This window comes from Cupressus sempervirens, chromosome 5, assembly GCF_028749045.1.
Source record: "Cupressus sempervirens isolate cs-2001-9-10 chromosome 5, ASM2874904v1, whole genome shotgun sequence".
NCBI lineage: Eukaryota > Viridiplantae > Streptophyta > Pinopsida > Cupressales > Cupressaceae > Cupressus > Cupressus sempervirens.
In genome coordinates this window covers 417,156,533-417,175,508 of record NC_143122.1, presented here as the reverse complement: position 1 = coordinate 417,175,508, position 18,976 = coordinate 417,156,533, and the positions used below count along the sequence as shown (strand labels likewise).

Sequence of the window (18,976 nt, the reverse complement as noted above, 5' to 3'; positions counted from 1 at the left end):
TGTAGATACGTAAATGTCTTGAACTAGATGTAGTAGGCCCTGAGAGCTATTATCTGTGCAATTGCATCATCAAATAACCATTTTGCATAGTCTCCCTCAATGAATCGAATGATTGAGAAAATGAATGCATCATTCATGATTCTATATTCCTTGCTCTATGCTAAGAGCTTTTTCCTCACTAGTTGAGGGTAGACAATGTAGGGCCAGGCATTGGGATCCTGCATGTTGCCTCTTTTGTACAATTTGGGGTAGTTTTTTGCCCTTGCTGCTAGTAGATATACCATGTAGGAAGTCATATAGAATTTCTTCTTATCCTTGATTGCCCCCAATTGTTCACACAAGTTTTCATTTAATGTGGTGGCCTAGTCCAATGGCATCTTTGTTGTCTTGATTGTCTTAATGAAATTGACCATGAAAACGTTGAGGTGGCCAACTATTGGTAGACCCATAACTTTGCTCAGAAGAATGATAGAGTAGCCAATATCCTCCTTTATGTATCCCCTAGTCATGTCCACCTTTCCTGTTATCCTCCAAAGGAGCCTTCTCAATGAGATAGGAGGATTGGATGATGTTAGGAATAAGGTGTCTCAACCTTGTATAATTCTTATTATTATTATTTGTTTTTTAAAATGTATTTGTGCAAATAATATGTAAATGTGAGTGTACATGTCTAGTTGGCATGTTGATCACTTACATGTGTCGGCATCTTGAAGTGTGTGAAGGAGATCATGGCTGAAATGGTTATAACGGATTCCTATGATGCATAAGAGCTATTTAAGGAATGAGCTATGACAGGTGTAAGAGCATCTTATGACATGAGGCCTATTTGGGTGCCCAAGAATGAGTGGTTGGTGTGTGTAAGAGAATATGCCAAAAATAGGTTGGTATGACGGATTCCCTTACACTTCTCTTGTGACCTCTATTTTTGGCGGATTCTATGACAAGCTGTCATTGCCTATTCAAGAGATGGACGCCCTTTTCTTGGTATTGCATGTACATGTGGCATTGTGCATGGTTCTTGGTGGTTGAGACATGAAAAATGCCCAACTATTTTATGGGCATTTTTTTGGGCCTTAAGATGTTCATAAAAGGAGTATTGCATGTTGTAATGCAATAGAGTGTGAAAGAAAGAGATGAGAAGATATTTGCACAGGGTCATGCTGCCAAATTTTCTCTAGAATGGAGCAAGATGTAAATCTCCATGTGAAGGCTGAAAATGTATTGTAACTTGTTACTGAATAATACATTAGCTTGATGGTTTGGAGGGTGGGGTTTTTTACCTGGAAAGGTTTTCCCCACGTATATCTGTGTTCTCTATTCTATCTAATTCTTCTAGTTCTATGATTGTAGAGTAATAATCTGTATGTTGTAATGCTGCTGAATTTTTTTTAGATCGGTAAATTGCAATCACTTTCCTTTAAGGTTTTAATTGTGGGAAATCAACTATGTCTATTTCCGCTTTTATGGCATAGTAGTATGCACTTGTATTTGCTGATTAGAAGTTGTACAAGAAACTTTTGTATATAGGATGTGCATATTGATCTCAAATGACTTTCTGGGGTACTCTCATTTCCCTTCAATTGGTATCAGAGCCCATTTTTTGTGAATTGCATGTTGTTTGCATGGGAGGATTCACAGAGTTTTTGGTTCTGGATATTTCTTCTATTAAGATTTCTTAGCTTGCAGAGCTTGAAGAAGTTTGTTTTGAAGAAATTAACTGATAATTAATCCTTTGATGAGTGGAAGTCTTGCAATTGATTTATTCTTTCAGGAGATAGCAGACATTTCTTGAAGGATGGTGAAGATAGAGAAAATAGAGTTGGTCATGTTGAAATGACATTGATCTGGAGCTCTTGGTTGACAACAGAATAACTCTTGATGCGTGGGTATTTGAAGGTGTCTCTTTTGTTACCTGGAATGCATTGAGACTATGGAGTTGATCATTGGATGATATGGAAGCTTCTGGATAGTCTCTCTCTCTCAGATGCATGTACTAGTAGTGGTTGTGGGATTGGTCTACAAGTGGGCCTGAAGTTCCAGTACTATGTTTTCCTCTTGGATGTTTATACATGCATGGCTTGGATTCTTGTTCGTTGGATTCAAGGGGTTTATAGATTTTCCTAAAAAATCTATGGTGATGTTCATCTATGATAATCCATTATTCTGGGTTCAGTTGTTTGGTATTTTTTTTAGACTTTGAGTCTTCCAGATGAGAAGTGGGTGTGGATGTGCATGGGTGTTCTTAAACACAATGTTTTTGCAAGTTTTGCATGTTGAAATAAAAAGCTTGTGGTTTTTTGTAGATCTACTGAAGAGCTATTTTCTGGACTCTTGTTCCTTTAGAGTGGTACCAGATGAGATGGTTGTAGTTCTACATGCATGCATTCTTTGTGCATGGTGAGAGGAGCTGTTTTCCTTTCTTTGCATAGAGATGTTGGTACGTGATTAGTCGCTCAACATTTCTGTGGTGATGCTTTGTTGGATTCCTGGACTATGGTGCTTGATGTGGACATAATTGGCAAATAAGATTTGTGCTTGATCTGGTGTTTGAGTCATGTTGTCTACGTGATTATTCTCTTTGATCTCATTTGTATATGTCACTAATGCGATAGTGGGTTTGCATGTTGCAATGATTGGATCTACAAGTTATGCAGTCAGGTGGGTAGGCCAGCCATTTAATTGCAGTGGGATAACTTGGATGTGGACTGTCTATATCCACCAGATTTGATTAAGTGTTGGTACAGACTTGTTAGCTGACCCTGTTTGTGGTCACTTGTGCATTTGTGTGGTTGCTTTGAGATGAGAGGATGGATGATATTTGAGTACTTGGATGGTCAGTTATGGAGTCCTAAAGCATGGTGATTTTCCTTAGTGTGGAGATCTTGGTTTCACCCAATGTGATGTGTGGACCTAGATGATTTTCAGATTTGGAGGATGCTGTATCATTATGTCATGGATAGCTTGGATACACAGTTTAGTGGGAGCTTGTGACAGTGATGGGGTGGCAGTGCAGGATTAGTTCCTGGTTTGGTTTGGATCTTCATATAGGAGATGGATTTTATGATGCCATAGGTGACTTGGTACCACGGTTGAGTGGGAGTTTTTTGGCATTGATTTATTTATTAAGTGTTTGCAGATGTTGGAGGTTTGTCTTAGATCCTGTTGCTGCAGAAGCATCTTTGACATTTGCATGGTGCACTTGTTATCTTAAAGGTGTGTGGAGATGGTTCTTCATGGTATGTGGAGATGGTTTTCTTCATGGTGTGTGGAGATGGTTGCATCTTGAGGACTCACAGGGTTCTTGGAAAAGGTGTGGTTTATGCTTTTATTTGGTATGTTATCCTTGGTATGAGGATGGTTTCATTATTATGTCATGGTATACTCTTGATACGCGTTTAGAGTTGTGACATGTTATAGTATGTTCATGTGAAGCATGTTATCTCTTTAGTTGAGATGGTTGGATCATGTTGTCATGTTTATGTTCCTGAGGCTATGGTTGAAACTTTGACATTGATCTTGGTTTAGTTTTTTGGTATTGAGTACACTGATCATAAGTTGAATACTTCATGATATTGTTGTGTTGCATTTGGAGTTGGCATGGATTGATTGGTTACATGTGCTCATGGATACTTAGAGACAGTGGTGATGCTGATTTCTCTTGGATTAGAGAAGTATTTGTTGGGACGGTTGATGGTTTCAGCAGGAAGTCTGAGGGGTAGTCACCTGATATGGACTTGAGAGGAGATTGTTCTTAGATCAGTCTTGGTTGGAGACTTCGGTATCTTGATGAGCATTCTCATTCCCCACTCTCGATCTACTCGACGATTTGCTACTTGAGAGGTATAGCCCATTGTTTCTCTCAGTTGCATTATATTTATGCTTGTCTTTCATGGATATGGATCTTGAGCTTTGGTACATGAGTTAGTTTTGGAGGGTTCATTTGAGAGATGGCTTAGTATTGGTTATCTCCATGTGCATATGTTGTTATGCTGGTTGAGTTTGGGAGATGGTTTTATATTGGGCATATTCCTTGGATTAGGAATGGTTATTCCTTGAGTTAGGAATGGTTTATGAATTTGATCTTCTTTACGAGGCTTACATCCATGTAGATTTGTGATATCATATTATGTTTGATCTGTTGAGGTTGAACAGTTTTGGATGTTGTTGTGGCTTTTCTCTTGGAGTTGTGAAGGGGATCATACATGGCACAGTTGACATTTATAAGTGTTTGTAGAAGGACATGTTACATGCTTATGGTTTGCAACTTCTTTCTTTGGTCTTGGTTATCTTCTTGGATGTTTGGGTTCACATAACATTGTTTTTGAGATTTGTTGGAGCTATGTGGTCACTCTTTTGTGGTCAATTGTTATCACTTGTACTTCATTATTTTTGGTGATGACAAGCTGGTTCCTTTATCTCTTGTCTTTGTTGGATGTGGAGAACATAGGAGATTTGTGGAGACTGGATGAGAGATATGTTTCTTGCAGTGTTTTTGCTACAGGATTTGCATATCTTTGTGGATGGTCCTTGGTACTACATGGTTTCAATTTCTTTGTGTTGTTATCAGTAGACTCAGTATGCTTTTGATTTTTTAGATTTGACATTATCCATGCAGTGGGAGTTCTTGTATGTGTTTGGTCTTCATCGACTGGTTTGCACATAGAGCTTGAGGTTGCAGTTTATGGGTTGGTTATGTTGCTGGCATGAGTTTTCTGGTGTTCGATACCTTTGAGGTATGGGTGATTGGATGAGTTAGCATTTACTATGGATGCTATTTTCAATCTCGTGGGTTTATCAGTTGGATTGGACAAATCAGTTTGGTAGTTGTTCTGGCTAATGTTTTATCTTGTTTTCTGGAGGATGACTTCACAATTTTGTTGGGCTAAGAAGTTGATATTTTTGATGCTTCTGTGTAGCTCATGAGCACAGTGGAGTGGTGGTAGTGTGTGTAGCCTTTGTTATCGCATGGATCTTATGCTTGTGTTATTTGGACAGGTGTCTAGTTGGAGCACGAGAGCATATGTTATGATTTATGTTGTTTCATGGATGGCTGTGATGATATAGTTTCATCAATTCTGATGCTTGTAAGGAAGCCATTTGGCTTAAGAGATTGTGTTCTGATGTTGGTGTTGATGCAGAATAGATTACTATTTGGTGTGACAGTCAGAGCGCTATTTGCCTTGTGAAGAATCCATCTTTCCATGCCAGAATGAAGCACATTGATGTGCAGTTTCACTTTGTGAGAGATATGGTGGAAGATGGAAAGGTAAATTTGGAGAAGGTAGATACTGTGAAGAATGTTGCAGATGCATTAACGAAACCAGTGGGCACTGAGAATTTCAGATGGTGTTCGGAGTCTATGGGCCTTTCGGCCTATAGTGGTTAGTTCCTATTATGTTCCTGTTGCTCTTACAAGGTGTTCGACAAGTGGGAGAATGTTAGGAATAAGGTGTCTCAACCTTGTATAATTCCTATTATTATTTGTTTTCTAAAATGTATTTGTGCAAATAATATGTAAATTTGAGTGTACATGTCTAGTTGGCATGTTGATCACTTACATGTGTCGGCATCTTGAAGTGTGTGAAGGAGATCATGGCTAAAATGGTTATGACGGATTCCTATGATGCGTAAGAGCTATTTAAGGAATGAGCTATGACAGGTGTAAGAGCATCTTATGACATGAGGCCTATTTGGGTGCCCAAGAATGAGTGGTTGGTGTGTGTAAGAGAATATGCCAAAAATAGGTTGGTATGACGGATTCCCTTACACTTCTCTTGTGACTGCTATTTTTGGCGGATTCTATGACAAGGTGTCATTGCCTATTCAAGAGATGGATGCCCTTTTCTTGGTATTGCATGTACATGTAGCATTGTGCATGGTTCTTGGTGGTTGAGCCATGAAAAATGCCCAACTATTTTATGGGCATTTTGTTGGGCCTTAAGATGTTCATAAAAGGAGTATTGCATGTTGTAATGCAATAGAGTGTGAAAGAAAGAGCTGAGAAGATATTTGCACAGGGTCATGCTGCCGAATTTTCTCTAGAATGGAGCAAGATGTAAATCTCCATGCGAAGGCTGAAAATGTATTGTAACTTGTTACTGAATAATACATTAGCTTGATGGTTTGGAGGGTGGGGTTTTTTACCTGGAAAGGTTTTCCCCACGTATATCTGTGTTCTCTATTCTGTCTAATTCTTCTAGTTCTATGATTGTAGAGTAATAATCTGTATGTCGTAATGCTACTAAATTTTGTTTAGATCGGTAAATTGCAATCACTTTCCTTTAAGGTTTTAATTGTGGGAAATCAACTATGTCTATTTTCGCTTTTATGGCATAGTAGTATGCACTTGTATTTGCTGATTAGAAGTTGTACAAGAAAATTTTGTATATAGGATGTGCATACTAATCTCAGATGACTTTCTGGGGTGCTCTCATTTCCCTTCAGATGATACCTGTCGCCTCCTTTATGTGTTCCCTATACCACCTCTCATCTGCCTCATAAGAGAGACTGATGAATTGATCTGCCCTCAAGAGATGGAAGACCCTTTCAATGTTGTTGGGTTGGAGGTCCAATACAACTTCTCCTATTACACTCTTAACTACCATTTCCTCTAGAACAAAGTGTTGTGCCAGTGCCATGATCAAGTCCACTGATTGCACTGACGTTGGGTGCAAAGCTACACTCACCAATCCTGATTGGATCAAAGTAGATACAAGAGCTGATCTCTTTGTGGGTTTGTTGCAGATTCTGAGGAACTCTCCCAAGTCTGTGTATCCTAAATCCTTATCCTTAATTTCTTCGTAGTCATCTTGAAATCTTGACTTGGACGGGACCCCTTGGAACTTGAACACAATGAGCTTTGGTGCCTTTTTCTTGCTGGATGTGGATACCATTATATCTGCACAAAGAAAAGACATTTATTAGTTTGTCACAAATAAGAAAAAACTAAAAAATAAAAGTGCAAAAACCCATTCAATTCCCCTTTTGTGTTTATCAAAGAACAAAAAAAAAAGTGTGCACTTGTACATCAAATTAGGTGGGGGGATCCATTTTTGCAAGTTAACATTTGTTAAAGTTTTTTCAAAAAAAGTTTTAACCATTTGATGAGTGGAGGTGTGCACTAGCGCACCTGTCTGGGTGCGCAAGTGTGCACCTCGCTTTAGGTTTTGTGGAGTGAGCGTTTGATTTTAGTTAGGGTTTATGGTGAATGGTGTGTAGGACGAGAAGGTTTAGTACAATGAGCTGCATGCGAGATAGTGGCGTGATGCATAGGACATGGTGTGCGTGCAACACATCGAGGGGTGCAATGTGGTGTAGTGAGCACATCACAAGGCAATGGGTTGTGGTGCGCGTGGGGTTCTATTGCACACAAGGATGTGTGATGTGAGTTGAGCGTACAGATGCATGATGCAGGTGGTGCATGCGACAGTGTGGAGGGCTCGAACTACGATGATTTGGCATAGTGAGGGCAACATGGGTATGCACGTGGTGCGAGGTACACACGTTGGCAAGGTTTACGAGAGTAGACACATAGTGAGGGATGAGCAGTGACATGAGATGAGTTTATTGCAAATGAGAGGTGTGTGTAGTTGTGCATCAAATTTGGTGCACACCACAGAAGTGGTGAAAAGATGCACCTAATGAGGTGTGGATGTGTGACGTTTGAAAGGTGAATTTTGGAGCTCTGGAGGGAAGAGTGAGTTTGAGGTAGCTCGCAAGTTTTTGAAAATGCAGAAAAGACTGGTGGAAAAAGAGAAGGGGGGTCGGGGCTTTATAGTCGTGCCCACCCTTGGGGTGCGACGATGCGCACTTGCGAAGGTGCGCACCAGCGCACCACTAAGGGTGGTGCGCCCCCACACACCATGTTGGGTGCGCACTGGCACACCACTAAGGGTGGTGTGCCCCCACGTAGCATGTCGGGTGTGTGAATTTAAATTTGATTTTAAAAAAAAAATTCAATTTTTTCTAACTTTTTGATTTTTGACATCGACACGCAGACTTAAGGCCTCAGAATTGGCTTGAATCTGAAAAAAAAATTAGGGGGTCCCCATTTCCTTTAGGAAATGGGGTGTGCATTGTGGAACCACAATAGTATACAAAAAACTTTACCAATGAAAAAACTTTATATCATACAATTTTTTTTTAAAGACTTTATATTCTAAATCATAAATATTGTACCTGATTTAATTTAATTGAGTATTAAATCTGATGCAAATCATTTGAAGTAGTCAATCCATTAAAAATAAAGAAAACATAAGAACAAGCATAATGTTTACAAGTGTTTAGGTAATGTGTTCTATCAAATACTATATTATTGTACTCAAAATCTTGATTTAAAGATATATGAACATTATAATCATGCACATTGACCATATGAATTGATCGAAAGGAAAAGGAAAATGTCATTAATCTCATAAATACAAGTTTCCCAAACTCTTGAGCAAATGAACTTTCATTTAAAAAACTTGAAGCAACTGGGGAGCTCAGTGAAATCACCAAAGCTAAAAGTTAGAAGAATGTTAAAAATTCAATGCCCAAAATCTCTTATGTTACAACCTTGATAGGATTGGTGGAACCCCTTATGAACTGATGATCCATGACATTGACATTGGTTTGAATCAGAGTGGCATCCACAACATCAGTCCTAGTTGATAGGAGGGTCTTAACACCCATAATATCAAATTGAAGTCATCCACCAACTAATCTGTTAATGTTTTCTCCCCCAAAAACTAGCACCTTACTTGCTATGTGACCACAATTTCTTGGTGACAGAGAGGCCTGGTCTTCAATATGGACTCCAACAACCCTTCTCTCGAAAAATAGATTATATAGTTTCATAGTAGCAGTTGTACCGCCAAATCCAGTGTTCCCATATGCTATAATTGGTTTCTGGTAGTCAACATGGGAAGTTGCTAAGTGCTCTGCTCCACTCACTCATCTTGGTTTCGCTCTATTTCTTGTCATGAAATTGATGGGTGAAGAAAATGTGCTTAACCTTCTTGGGGACTGTGTCATAGGGGTAGTCTGTGAGGTTTATATACTCTCTTCAAAAAATTGAAAAGAGAGAAAATTATGAGCTCTGGTTTATATACTTTATTATCTTCTTTTGAATCTGAACCAATTAAAATTCTAATTACCATGTTCCTTGTAAGGATAATCCACACAAATTGTAAGTTTTTGTAAGATTTTACAAATCCCTTTGTTTTTGACTAGTTGTAGTAAACAAGACATATAGTTGTTGTGTTGAACCCTCCAATCTGTCCCATCTATTGTAGTTTTCATTTTATTTTTCAAATGAAGAGGGAGTGTGGTGTTACTAGTTTTCTTTATAATCTTATTTCAGTAAAGAATTCAAAAGAAGAATAAGTTTTCTACATACTTTAATTGTTGTACCCATGCCTCTGTTCCATCAATTACACATATCAAATCCACCTGCAAATATTATTGATGATCAACATCAAGGCATTGTCAAAAATTTGACACCTAGTAAGGTAGCATACAAAGCCAATATACGAGCTTTACTTGGCCATTGTAGATTGTGACCTTTTCACCTCGAAGATAATAGTTCATCCACCTACAGTTAACAAGAAATTACCCACCAAATTTCAAAGAATTCCATTATGATTTTATGATCCATGGGATGTGGTCCATTATAATGATGCCTACTTCAATAAACCACCTTTTTCATTTCTTGTTGAGGTTGTGGATGAGCATTGTCAATGAGAGGCATAGGTTAAATCCAAGTATTTTCCCATCATCACAACTTGGACTAGATCTAGTGCACGAAATGTACAAGATGCAGTCTTGTTTGCCTAGTGGGTTTTTAATATTTTCCATAGCTTCTTGGCAATCTGATGAGAGGCATAGTTGTGGTGAATTGTTCCTCTTAGGTTGACCACATCTTTGGTTGTGTAAGAGCAACATGTAAGATGGAAAGACTCCATGTTCCAACATTCTCACATGTGTAATGAAGAAGTGAATGTAATCACAATAGTAGAATATAAAATGTGAACAAACATAAGGCTAATGAATAATATCATGTTTTGTTAAATGCTAGACAAGGGGGACTTGAACAAGCTACCAGATGCTAAGACATTTACTTAAGATTGAAGCTAGAAATTTCAAGTTTGGATGGTGATAACATTGTTTGAGGTTGGTTTGAGCAGCCAAATATTTTTTTCATATCCATTGGCCAATTAACAATGATTTTATTTCAATATGGATATTGGAGTAGGCCACAGCGTCGTTCGTCTGACCTACATTTCAATTGCATATCCAAATAGTATGCATTAGCTAATAGTTTAATAAACAGTCAAAAGATAATGGATTACACAGTAGTCTACTCAAGTCCTCTTTGTTCAAACAAGAAGAGTATCTAAAAACGAGTAGTTTAAAAGATCTTTTACAAGTATTATTTCCATCTGCAAAAGACAATGATTGTACTCGAGAATAGTTTTGTGACCTTGATACATTGAATCCCTGCTCCGTACTACTCTCTCGGGATTGCAAGTCAGCTAGTGTTTCCTTGGAGATTATAGCTTGAGGTTTACCAAGAGCTACCAAAAAAAAATCCCCTATAATTTCATATAGAAAAAAAATGCACGCAACACAATTAAACACCAATCCAAAGAGAAGGAGATGCAAGTCATCGAAATAACTCACAGTTTAGCTATGCTAGAGAAAAGGTGAAAAGAAAATTGAAGAGCTACGCAAATCCCAACAAAGCAACAATTCCTAGCCAGTACCAATATCCCCTTGAGTAGATGCTACAACTCTCCATCCATTGCCATACTCAAATTTGTGGTATTTCTATTCTTTGAAGTCATTTTGGGGCAAGAATGGGAAAAAAATCCTTGTTGCTTAAAATTCACATCAAGGAAAGTTATGATTTTATTATTTGCATCCATTTTAGCTCAATATTTCATTTAGGAATAATATGCTACAAACATTTTTTTTATGATTCTATCCAACATTAGAGAATTCTTAATACATGAAAAAGGTGGAGAGCTTACTATTTTCCTTCTTGGAGCAAGCAACTTATTAACACTAATACTATTTTTTGCATATGTCAAAGATGAACACAAGTAGCCCCATATCCACCATTTTGGAATGTTCTCTACTTTGGAAATCCATCATGTTGTTAATCTCAATGCACGTATTACTATTGACACGATTTTCTTAATTCTAGTCTCTTATGAATGCATTATTTTTCTGTTTGATAGAATGTCTAGAAGATAGAAAGGATGAAACCACAAACCTTTTGGGAGAATGAATCCTCCAAGCATCACTCAAAATATGTATATCTATAGCCCATACACTCTCTATATCCTGCACAAGGGATAGATGGGTTTTCAGAACACAAGTAGCCCCATATCCACCATTTTGGAATGTTCTCTACTTTGGAAATCCATCATGTTGTTAATCTCAATGCACGTATTACTATTGACACGATTTTCTTAATTCTAGTCTCTTATGAATGCATTATTTTTCTGTTTGATAGAATGTCTAGAAGATAGAAAGGATGAAACCACAAACCTTTTGGGAGAATGAATCCTCCAAGCATCACTCAAAATATGTATATCTATAGCCCATACACTCTCTATATCCTGCACAAGGGATAGATGGGTTTTCAATTAATGCATATCTTTTTTTAAAATTATTCTGATTTTCAAGATCCATGCACAGAGGTTAACAGATAGGTCACACGTCTCATTTGCATAAAAGGGAAGACTTTGTTCTTGGCTACACGTCTCATAGGTGACACACCTAATTGCCAGCTCTTATTTTTAGTCTTTTCATAGAAACTAGAGGTCCAAGATTTTGGTAGTCATGCCTATTGACAATTGGCTAATTGTGATATGTAATTGTTGTCATTAATGGCATCACATGATGTACATGTTAAACAAGAAACCTCAGAAATAAAGATACTTAGTGGTTGGTAATCAGAAAATTGTCCAAGTATAGAATTTGGTTTATAGCAGTATATTGTTTTGTTCATAACATGTTGTAGACGCCATATTATGACAAGCAAACTTACATGGAGGTAGTATACATGTTGGTGATGACGTGTATAACCTCAGAAGTTTTGATGATGCAAGACAACGAAATTGAAGGAAATAATTCTTTTCCAATCAGGGCCGACATCTTAGATGTTTACTCTGACTTGGAGAAAGTGAATTGTGTACTTATGTAAAGGCATGGTATTTATGCAAAGGCTTCTTGTGATAAGAAGTGTGCTATCTTGATATCATGAGGAAGCAAAGTACGTGTATGTACTTGTGAAGTTATGCAAAGTGAGCAAACTTTTTTGAAAGCGATATATGTGAAGTTTTGTATGAGCTATCTGGTGATTCGAGATTGAGCTCAAGATCAGAGATCAAACAAGGAAGACAAATAACAGTAAATTGCTTGTTTGAGCAATGAGCTCTTATTGTAGTTGAAAAATTGCATGTTTGAGTAGTGGGCTCTTCTTGCATACATTGTACTATAACTCCTAATAGGATTACTTATACTGAATTTGCTCATTGACTCCTAACAGGGTCCATCCTTTAACAAAGAACTTATATATTAGTATATTATCTAGTGGGTATCATCCCCACTGGGGTTTTCCCTTGTCCAAGGTTTTCCTAGTTAACAAAATATGGTGTTATAAGTTATCTTTGTGCATTGCTATTGTTACTCTCCAACATTACTTTATTGCTTAGTTATGCATGGTTTAAATTAAGTAATAATATCCAGTTGGCAACCAAAGTTTTTAGATTACTGATTCACCCCCCCACCCCTAGTAATCCCTATTTCTAACAATGCCAACCCCCTGCAACAACTCTAATTATTTACCTTGATTTTCCCATATTTTGTTGCATTAAAATCTATGAAAATATTCTTGTGCATAGTGTATAGGTAACTATCATTCATCTTGTTCAATTAATAAAGGAAGAAATAATTAAATTGAACATTAGAATAGGGCATAGAAGCATTGTGATTGACTGTAGATAAAAACAGTAATCACCAGTTAAGTGTAAGCCTAAGCAATAGTTCTATGCTACGTCAGGAATTAAAAAAGAGAGTCTAACTTGAAGTGGGGGAGGGGTATGTAAGCTCCCCCCTTAAAGGCATTTTTTTTGGTTTTTATTATTATTTAGCTTCCTTAGTATATATAAAATTAAAGTTAGTTAAAATTAGTGTTTATTTATTTAATTGATTAAAGACATTCAAATTTAATAGATATCTAATTAATTTTTTAAAAAATATTATAATTAAATTTATTTAATTTAAAGTTAACTTATGTTAAATAAAATTTGTAAATTCATTAAACTAAAATTATGTTTGAGCTGGGACTTATTTAATTTATAATTTATAATTTTGTTTTGTTAGAATTATAAATAGTACAAATAATAATTTAGTAATAATTATAATTAATTCTAATATTATTATATGGTCAAAAGAGGGCTTATGTATTGACATGTTGTAAAATTAAATTGGATAGTTGTAAGCACTTAATTTGTTTTATGTATGATTGTTCTTGGGATTTTAGGGGTAATTATTTCATGATGATTTTTATGTGAGTTATTTAGTTCGCCAAACTAGGAAATACGCTAGAGGTTTTGTGATTTCTTTTATAGTGTTTATCTAACTCGAGGTCATGATGTGCCCTGTGATTTAAATTGAAAATTATACTTGTGAGATTTAATTCATTTATATTTACTTGGGGTTTGAGAACCAACTTATTTCAGGTTGCCTATTAAGGAACCAAGTTCAGTCACTATAAGCATTGTGGTATGAGACACAACTATGGTTTCTGTGCTTAGGGGAGGTTGTCTAGGTACACGTCTACGAGAGTGGCTTGCAATAGGGGCCTGAGATCTAAAGTGGTTAGTAACAGGGTAACCTATTCTAAGTTGGGTATCAAGTGATAACACAGTAATTAAAATATCTTGCCTAGTCCTTTCCTTCAGATACATTAAAAAGATAAGTTAGAGATGTTTGCCTTGCACATGCCTTGAGTTCTTGTACATGCTAAGGATGGGAATGTGTCAATGATACCTAGTGAGAGGTATGATTGGTATTCCTGGTCTTTATGAGAGGGTATTCTGGTTCTACAAGTGTCATGTTGAGCGTTCGGGGTCCAGGGTGACCAGTTCAAGGTAACTCAATGCTTGAGGGTCTGGGGTCTAATGAGAGACTAGTCTAGGGTAACTTAAATAGTTTGACCACATGTTGACACTCCCTAGAATGTAGCCTGAGTCTCCTCCATAGTTATTTGGTATTTGCCTTTCGTGGTGTATTGATTTTTGTATTTATTAATTGGTGATTTACTGTCATTAATGACAGTTGGTGATTTGTGGGTTATTGCACATTTGACAAGTGGCTTTTAACTTGAAGTGGATATCTTCCATTTATGTTATCCCTTGATTTTGATACTCACATTGTACCATGCAGATCATTTATTATCTTCCTTGCACCATTGGAGTGAGAGCTTGACTAGTTGACCACACGGTCGAGAGGTTGTGACTTCTTACTATTTGGGTCTCCCTCAGTTTGACAGATGCTGGATGTTCGTTGATACAATTGTACCATTATCATTCTTTCTATCTCACAGAATTGTATTCAGTTGATGTATATATGTTATCACGTATCTTGTATTTTGATGTACTTGTATCTATTTTCGTATACCCTGCGACATGTGCACTGGATATTATTCATTAGATGTATTTCATTGTATCAGTTGCTTCTGCATTGTTAACTTGATATCATTTAAACTTAAAAAAATAAAATTCAATAAACATTGTAACTTATTAGATTTATTTCTCTTAGATTCCCAAGATTACAAAAATATTGAACATTATATCAACAAATATTATCACAATTATTATCCTATCAAAATGTAAAACAGCTCAAATACAAAAGAAAAAAGAAAAAAGAATTTAAATTGATGCCATGTTTAAACTTTTCTATTTTGAGTTATAAGTAAGTCTCATAGACTATTTGACCTTTATCCCCCGTAATAATATTTGAAAGTTGCTAAAGTCTTAAGTAGAGAATATGGGAAAGGATAGAAGGAGCTTACTGCAGAATAAATGGCTCTTTAAAGTCAAGTTATGCAGAATCAAATAGAGAAGAAATTCATAATCTATCAAAAATACTGTTAGCAAACAATCCGTAAAAGTTCAGAGTCTCAGGGAATGTCAGAAAGGATGTCTTTATTCTTTTCAGGAAGATTTTTCTCGTCAGATGAAGAAAATAACAGTGATGCAGAAGCTGAACCTGAGCAGCCTTCTCCCGAAAAAAAAAAGTGAATTAACGATGGAGTCTAACTGTAAAGCTAAAAAACGAAAATAAGGCTTCTCTTCACATGGTAATAAGATCTCATTTAAAATTTGGATTTGAATTGGTTTGCTTGTATTTCAATTTCATTGTATTGAACTGTGATTCTCAAGTGAGCAGGCTCATTTAGCCATCTCCACTTATCTATTGAAAAAGAACAAAAGTTAGGGCAAACCTAAATTGGCTAGGCCCTGCAACAATGGCTGCCTCTGCAACAATTTGTTTTTATACACGATTAAGCCCTTCATAGGCCTGTTTGAGTGGGTTGATTCCCACAGCTTTTATACAAATAGAAATTTCATTCATATTTAAGATTAAGTAATGAAGTACATGGGATTTGGAAGCTTGAATACGCGAGCACCAACAGCATTTCCTGTAACATCACTCCACTGATCTCCTCCATTTCCCCAAATTCGATATCCCTTCTTTACCAATTCCTCCCTTTTGCGCGACTTGAACACAACAGCGATGTCACCATGATCGCTCCCACTTCTGTTGAACAACAAAAATAGATTTCTGAACATACCAATCATAGTAAAGTTGCAGATTTACCAAGAAAATCAATCAATCAATAATAGTTACCTTAATATGAGTCCATCCCACTTTGTAAACCCCTGGGAGATCAAATTGTCTCGTGTGATTTCTCTCTGGGATTCATCCCTTCCGGTGATAAAGAATATCTTGAAGCCCAATTTAATGAGCTGTTGATAAAGTTCCAAAGTTGCAGTTAAAGCAGGAGATTCTCCACTGAACACCCACGAGTTGAATGCTTCCTGGTTAAACAATTCTCCCCTGCAATTTAAAGAACAGTCAGTTAAATGTAGTTGAATGCATTTGGTTAAACAATTCTCCTCTGATTTAAGAAAACTCAACAAGTGAATGCATCCTGATTGAACAATTCTCCCCTGAAATTTCAAATGTAAATGAATGCATCCTGGTTAAACAATTCTTTCCTGAATTTTCAGATATCTCATTAAAATGTAATTGAACGTATCCAATTATCTCGGGTTAAACACTTATCTCCTGAAATTTCAGAACCTGACAAATGTAAGTGAATGCATCTTGGTTAAACAAATTTTCCCTCATATTTCAGTTGCACTGATGAACCATCATCAGAAAGAAGTGCTCGCAACCTTCGTGATGGTTCACTGGGTGTGATCCAAAATGTCCATTTAAACACTCACACAGAATTAAATCCAAAAACTAGGAAACCGAAACTATATGAATGCATACTGGTTAAACAATTCTCCCCTTTTGAAATTTCAAAAAATGCATTACAATGTAATTGAATGCATTCTGGTTAAACAATTCTCCCCTGAAATTTTCCAAAATTCATTAAAATGGAAGTGAATGCAATTCTGATTTAACAATTGTCCCCTGAAGTTTCACGAAACTCACTAAAATAAGATTGAATGCATCCTGGTTAAACAATTCTCTGCTGTACTTTCACAAAACTCACTAGAATGTGATTGAACGCATCCAGGTTAAACAATTCTCCCCTAAGACTTCAAACCTCCCTAACATGTCATTGAATGCTTCTTGGTTGAACAGTTCTCCCTTGAAATTTCAGTAAACCCTAATTGAACGCATCTCGATTAAACATTTCTCCCCCAGAAATCTGACAAAACTCATTAAAATGTAATTGAAAGCCTCCAGGATAAGAAATTTCACAAAGCTCCCTAAAATGTGATTGAATCCATCTAATTAAACAATCTCCCCTGATATTTCAACGAAACTCAATAAAATGTCCGTTGAACATACAGAATCAACACCAAATCGAAACAGCCATTCTAACTTTAAAAGCTAAAAGCCCCCAAAAAAACAACTACGAGAGATAATTACCCGAATTTTCTGGTCTTGTAGTACTCAAGATTAGACAAAGCCGTATCATCCACATCCAAAACCCAAGCGTCCATTCCATCATCCCCTGCAGGCCTCAATTCCCTGGCATAAATTACAGCCTGCTCAATGACTACTGCCAAATCTCTTTCATAATCTCCATTAAGCATATATTCCCCTACATGCTCCACACATTCTTCTGGAACAACTTTCCAGTGCCGAAGAACATTTGCTTCTACATTCGATCTCCACCCTAAGCAATGTGAACTTGAAGTCACAGCAGCCTGGGACGATTCGGCCATGATAAGCCCGATTGAACCAGAGAGGAGTAGAAACCCCATTGCAGTGAGCATTGTACTTGCAAAATCCATGGTGAAAAATTATGAAAAACTGTGAAGAGTTTCCTCTGTGAAATGGGGAAGTGGGGCTTGAACAATTTATTACTTCGACTTCGTTGGAATGGGATTTCATTGGAGAATATGCGCCGACCACGCAAAGTCAAATCACACGAAGGGCACTGTGTCACGCAACCAATGAAATGCGAGGAATTAAATAAATACCAAAAATCAATCAATCAAATGACCACACGTGTAAGGTGCAGATTTACTTCAGAGGTCTTGGAGTGCGTGATAGTGGCCTCTTTCGGCGATACAAGGTGTAATTGCCACGCGTCCTTTTCTTATATATATATAAAACCGAAAGAGCTTCCCCCAACTGCAAAGAACATGCATCCTCTTTGTTGTTTAAATGGTTGGTAGGTACTTGTGGTGGGCCGATATTTAATTGTTATCACAATTTTACCTATTTATCCCATCTACAATTACAACATATTGAATTCACATTTGTGATCTTCTTTAGAAAAACTATGCTTAAAGTTTGAATGGGTGCACTAGTCTAATCGACCATAAAACAAAGGTCTTTATCAATTTCTTGTTCTTTTTTTGATATCAATCTTTCTTTTGTATAGTTTAATAAAAAACTTTTAGGTAGCCTTCCTTCAAATTGTCCTATACTCTTGCACATACATCTTGATAAGCTTATATTTTTTGGAAAGTTGAAACTCTTAATGTGGTTCAGAGTAAAATACATTTCATTTTGGAGGGTGATACTTATCAATTATGTTAATATCTTGACAATAAGTTCTAATGTAAAAACATTGGTGAAAAGGTTGTTCAAAAATTAAGGAAGCTCCTCATTTCCTTGTATAATAAAATAATTGGACTACAAAAGTTGATGACTAGACTTATCATCCCCTAGGATGTGAGAACTTGCTATTCCTTAGGTTATTTAATGTTAAGCCGCCTCCTCAACATTAAAAATTTCTCTTCTTGTATATAATTTAGAATTATGTAATGTCTATCCTTACTTGATTTTTCTATTATATTGCCGAATTATTTTAGGCTAGTTTTCAGATTGTGTTTTATGATTATCGGCACTTGGTTACCAGATTTGATAAGATGTATTTCATATTCAGTTGATTTATGTAATGAGTTACTTGGTTATTTTAGTTATTTAATGTGTTTATGCTTATCCTTTCGATAATGATATATATTTTCATGTAGTGACTTTCAGTTATTTAATGATGTTAGTTAGATGAATGATTTTTATGTGGTTTCTATGAATACTTACCCCATACTTGCATATGTATGGTGTGCATGTATGTTTTCTTTATGTTCGATGTTTCTGATGTGGTTGAGGAAGGGAGTCGTAGTCAACTGCTAGTCGGGATCTACATGATGTATCACTTCTTGCCATTGCATGTTCAGTTTAGAATACATGTGTGTACATGTGTGGATTTTATTTAGATTGCAGG

At 36.6% G+C, this 18,976-nt stretch overlaps 1 protein-coding gene across 1 annotated transcript; it reads right to left on the bottom strand.

Moving 5' to 3' along the window:
* Positions 1-15,376: 15,376 nt before the first annotated feature.
* LOC149556553 (acid phosphatase 1-like) lies at positions 15,377-17,610 on the bottom strand. The gene is made up of 3 exons (XM_089830867.1): positions 17,167-17,610; positions 15,907-16,116; positions 15,377-15,816 (listed from the first exon to the last, which is right to left on the bottom strand). Exons 1-3 carry the CDS (start codon positions 17,532-17,534, stop codon positions 15,639-15,641), a joined length of 756 nt encoding a protein of 251 aa, XP_089686993.1. The 5' UTR covers positions 17,535-17,610; the 3' UTR covers positions 15,377-15,638.
* Positions 17,611-18,976: the final 1,366 nt, after the last annotated feature.

Bases quoted from the DNA above. Each gene is read 5' to 3' on its own strand.
- LOC149556553 (XM_089830867.1), bottom strand. From the start codon at position 17,534: ATGGATTTTGCAAGTACAATGCTCACTGCAATGGGGTTTCTACTCCTC. The intron at 16,117-17,166 runs GTAATTATCTCT...TTTAAATTGCAG, and splicing joins TACAAGACCAGAAAATTCGG to GGGAGAATTGTTTAACCAGG. The intron at 15,817-15,906 runs GTAACTATTATT...GTTGTTCAACAG, and splicing joins TGGGATGGACTCATATTAAG to AAGTGGGAGCGATCATGGTG.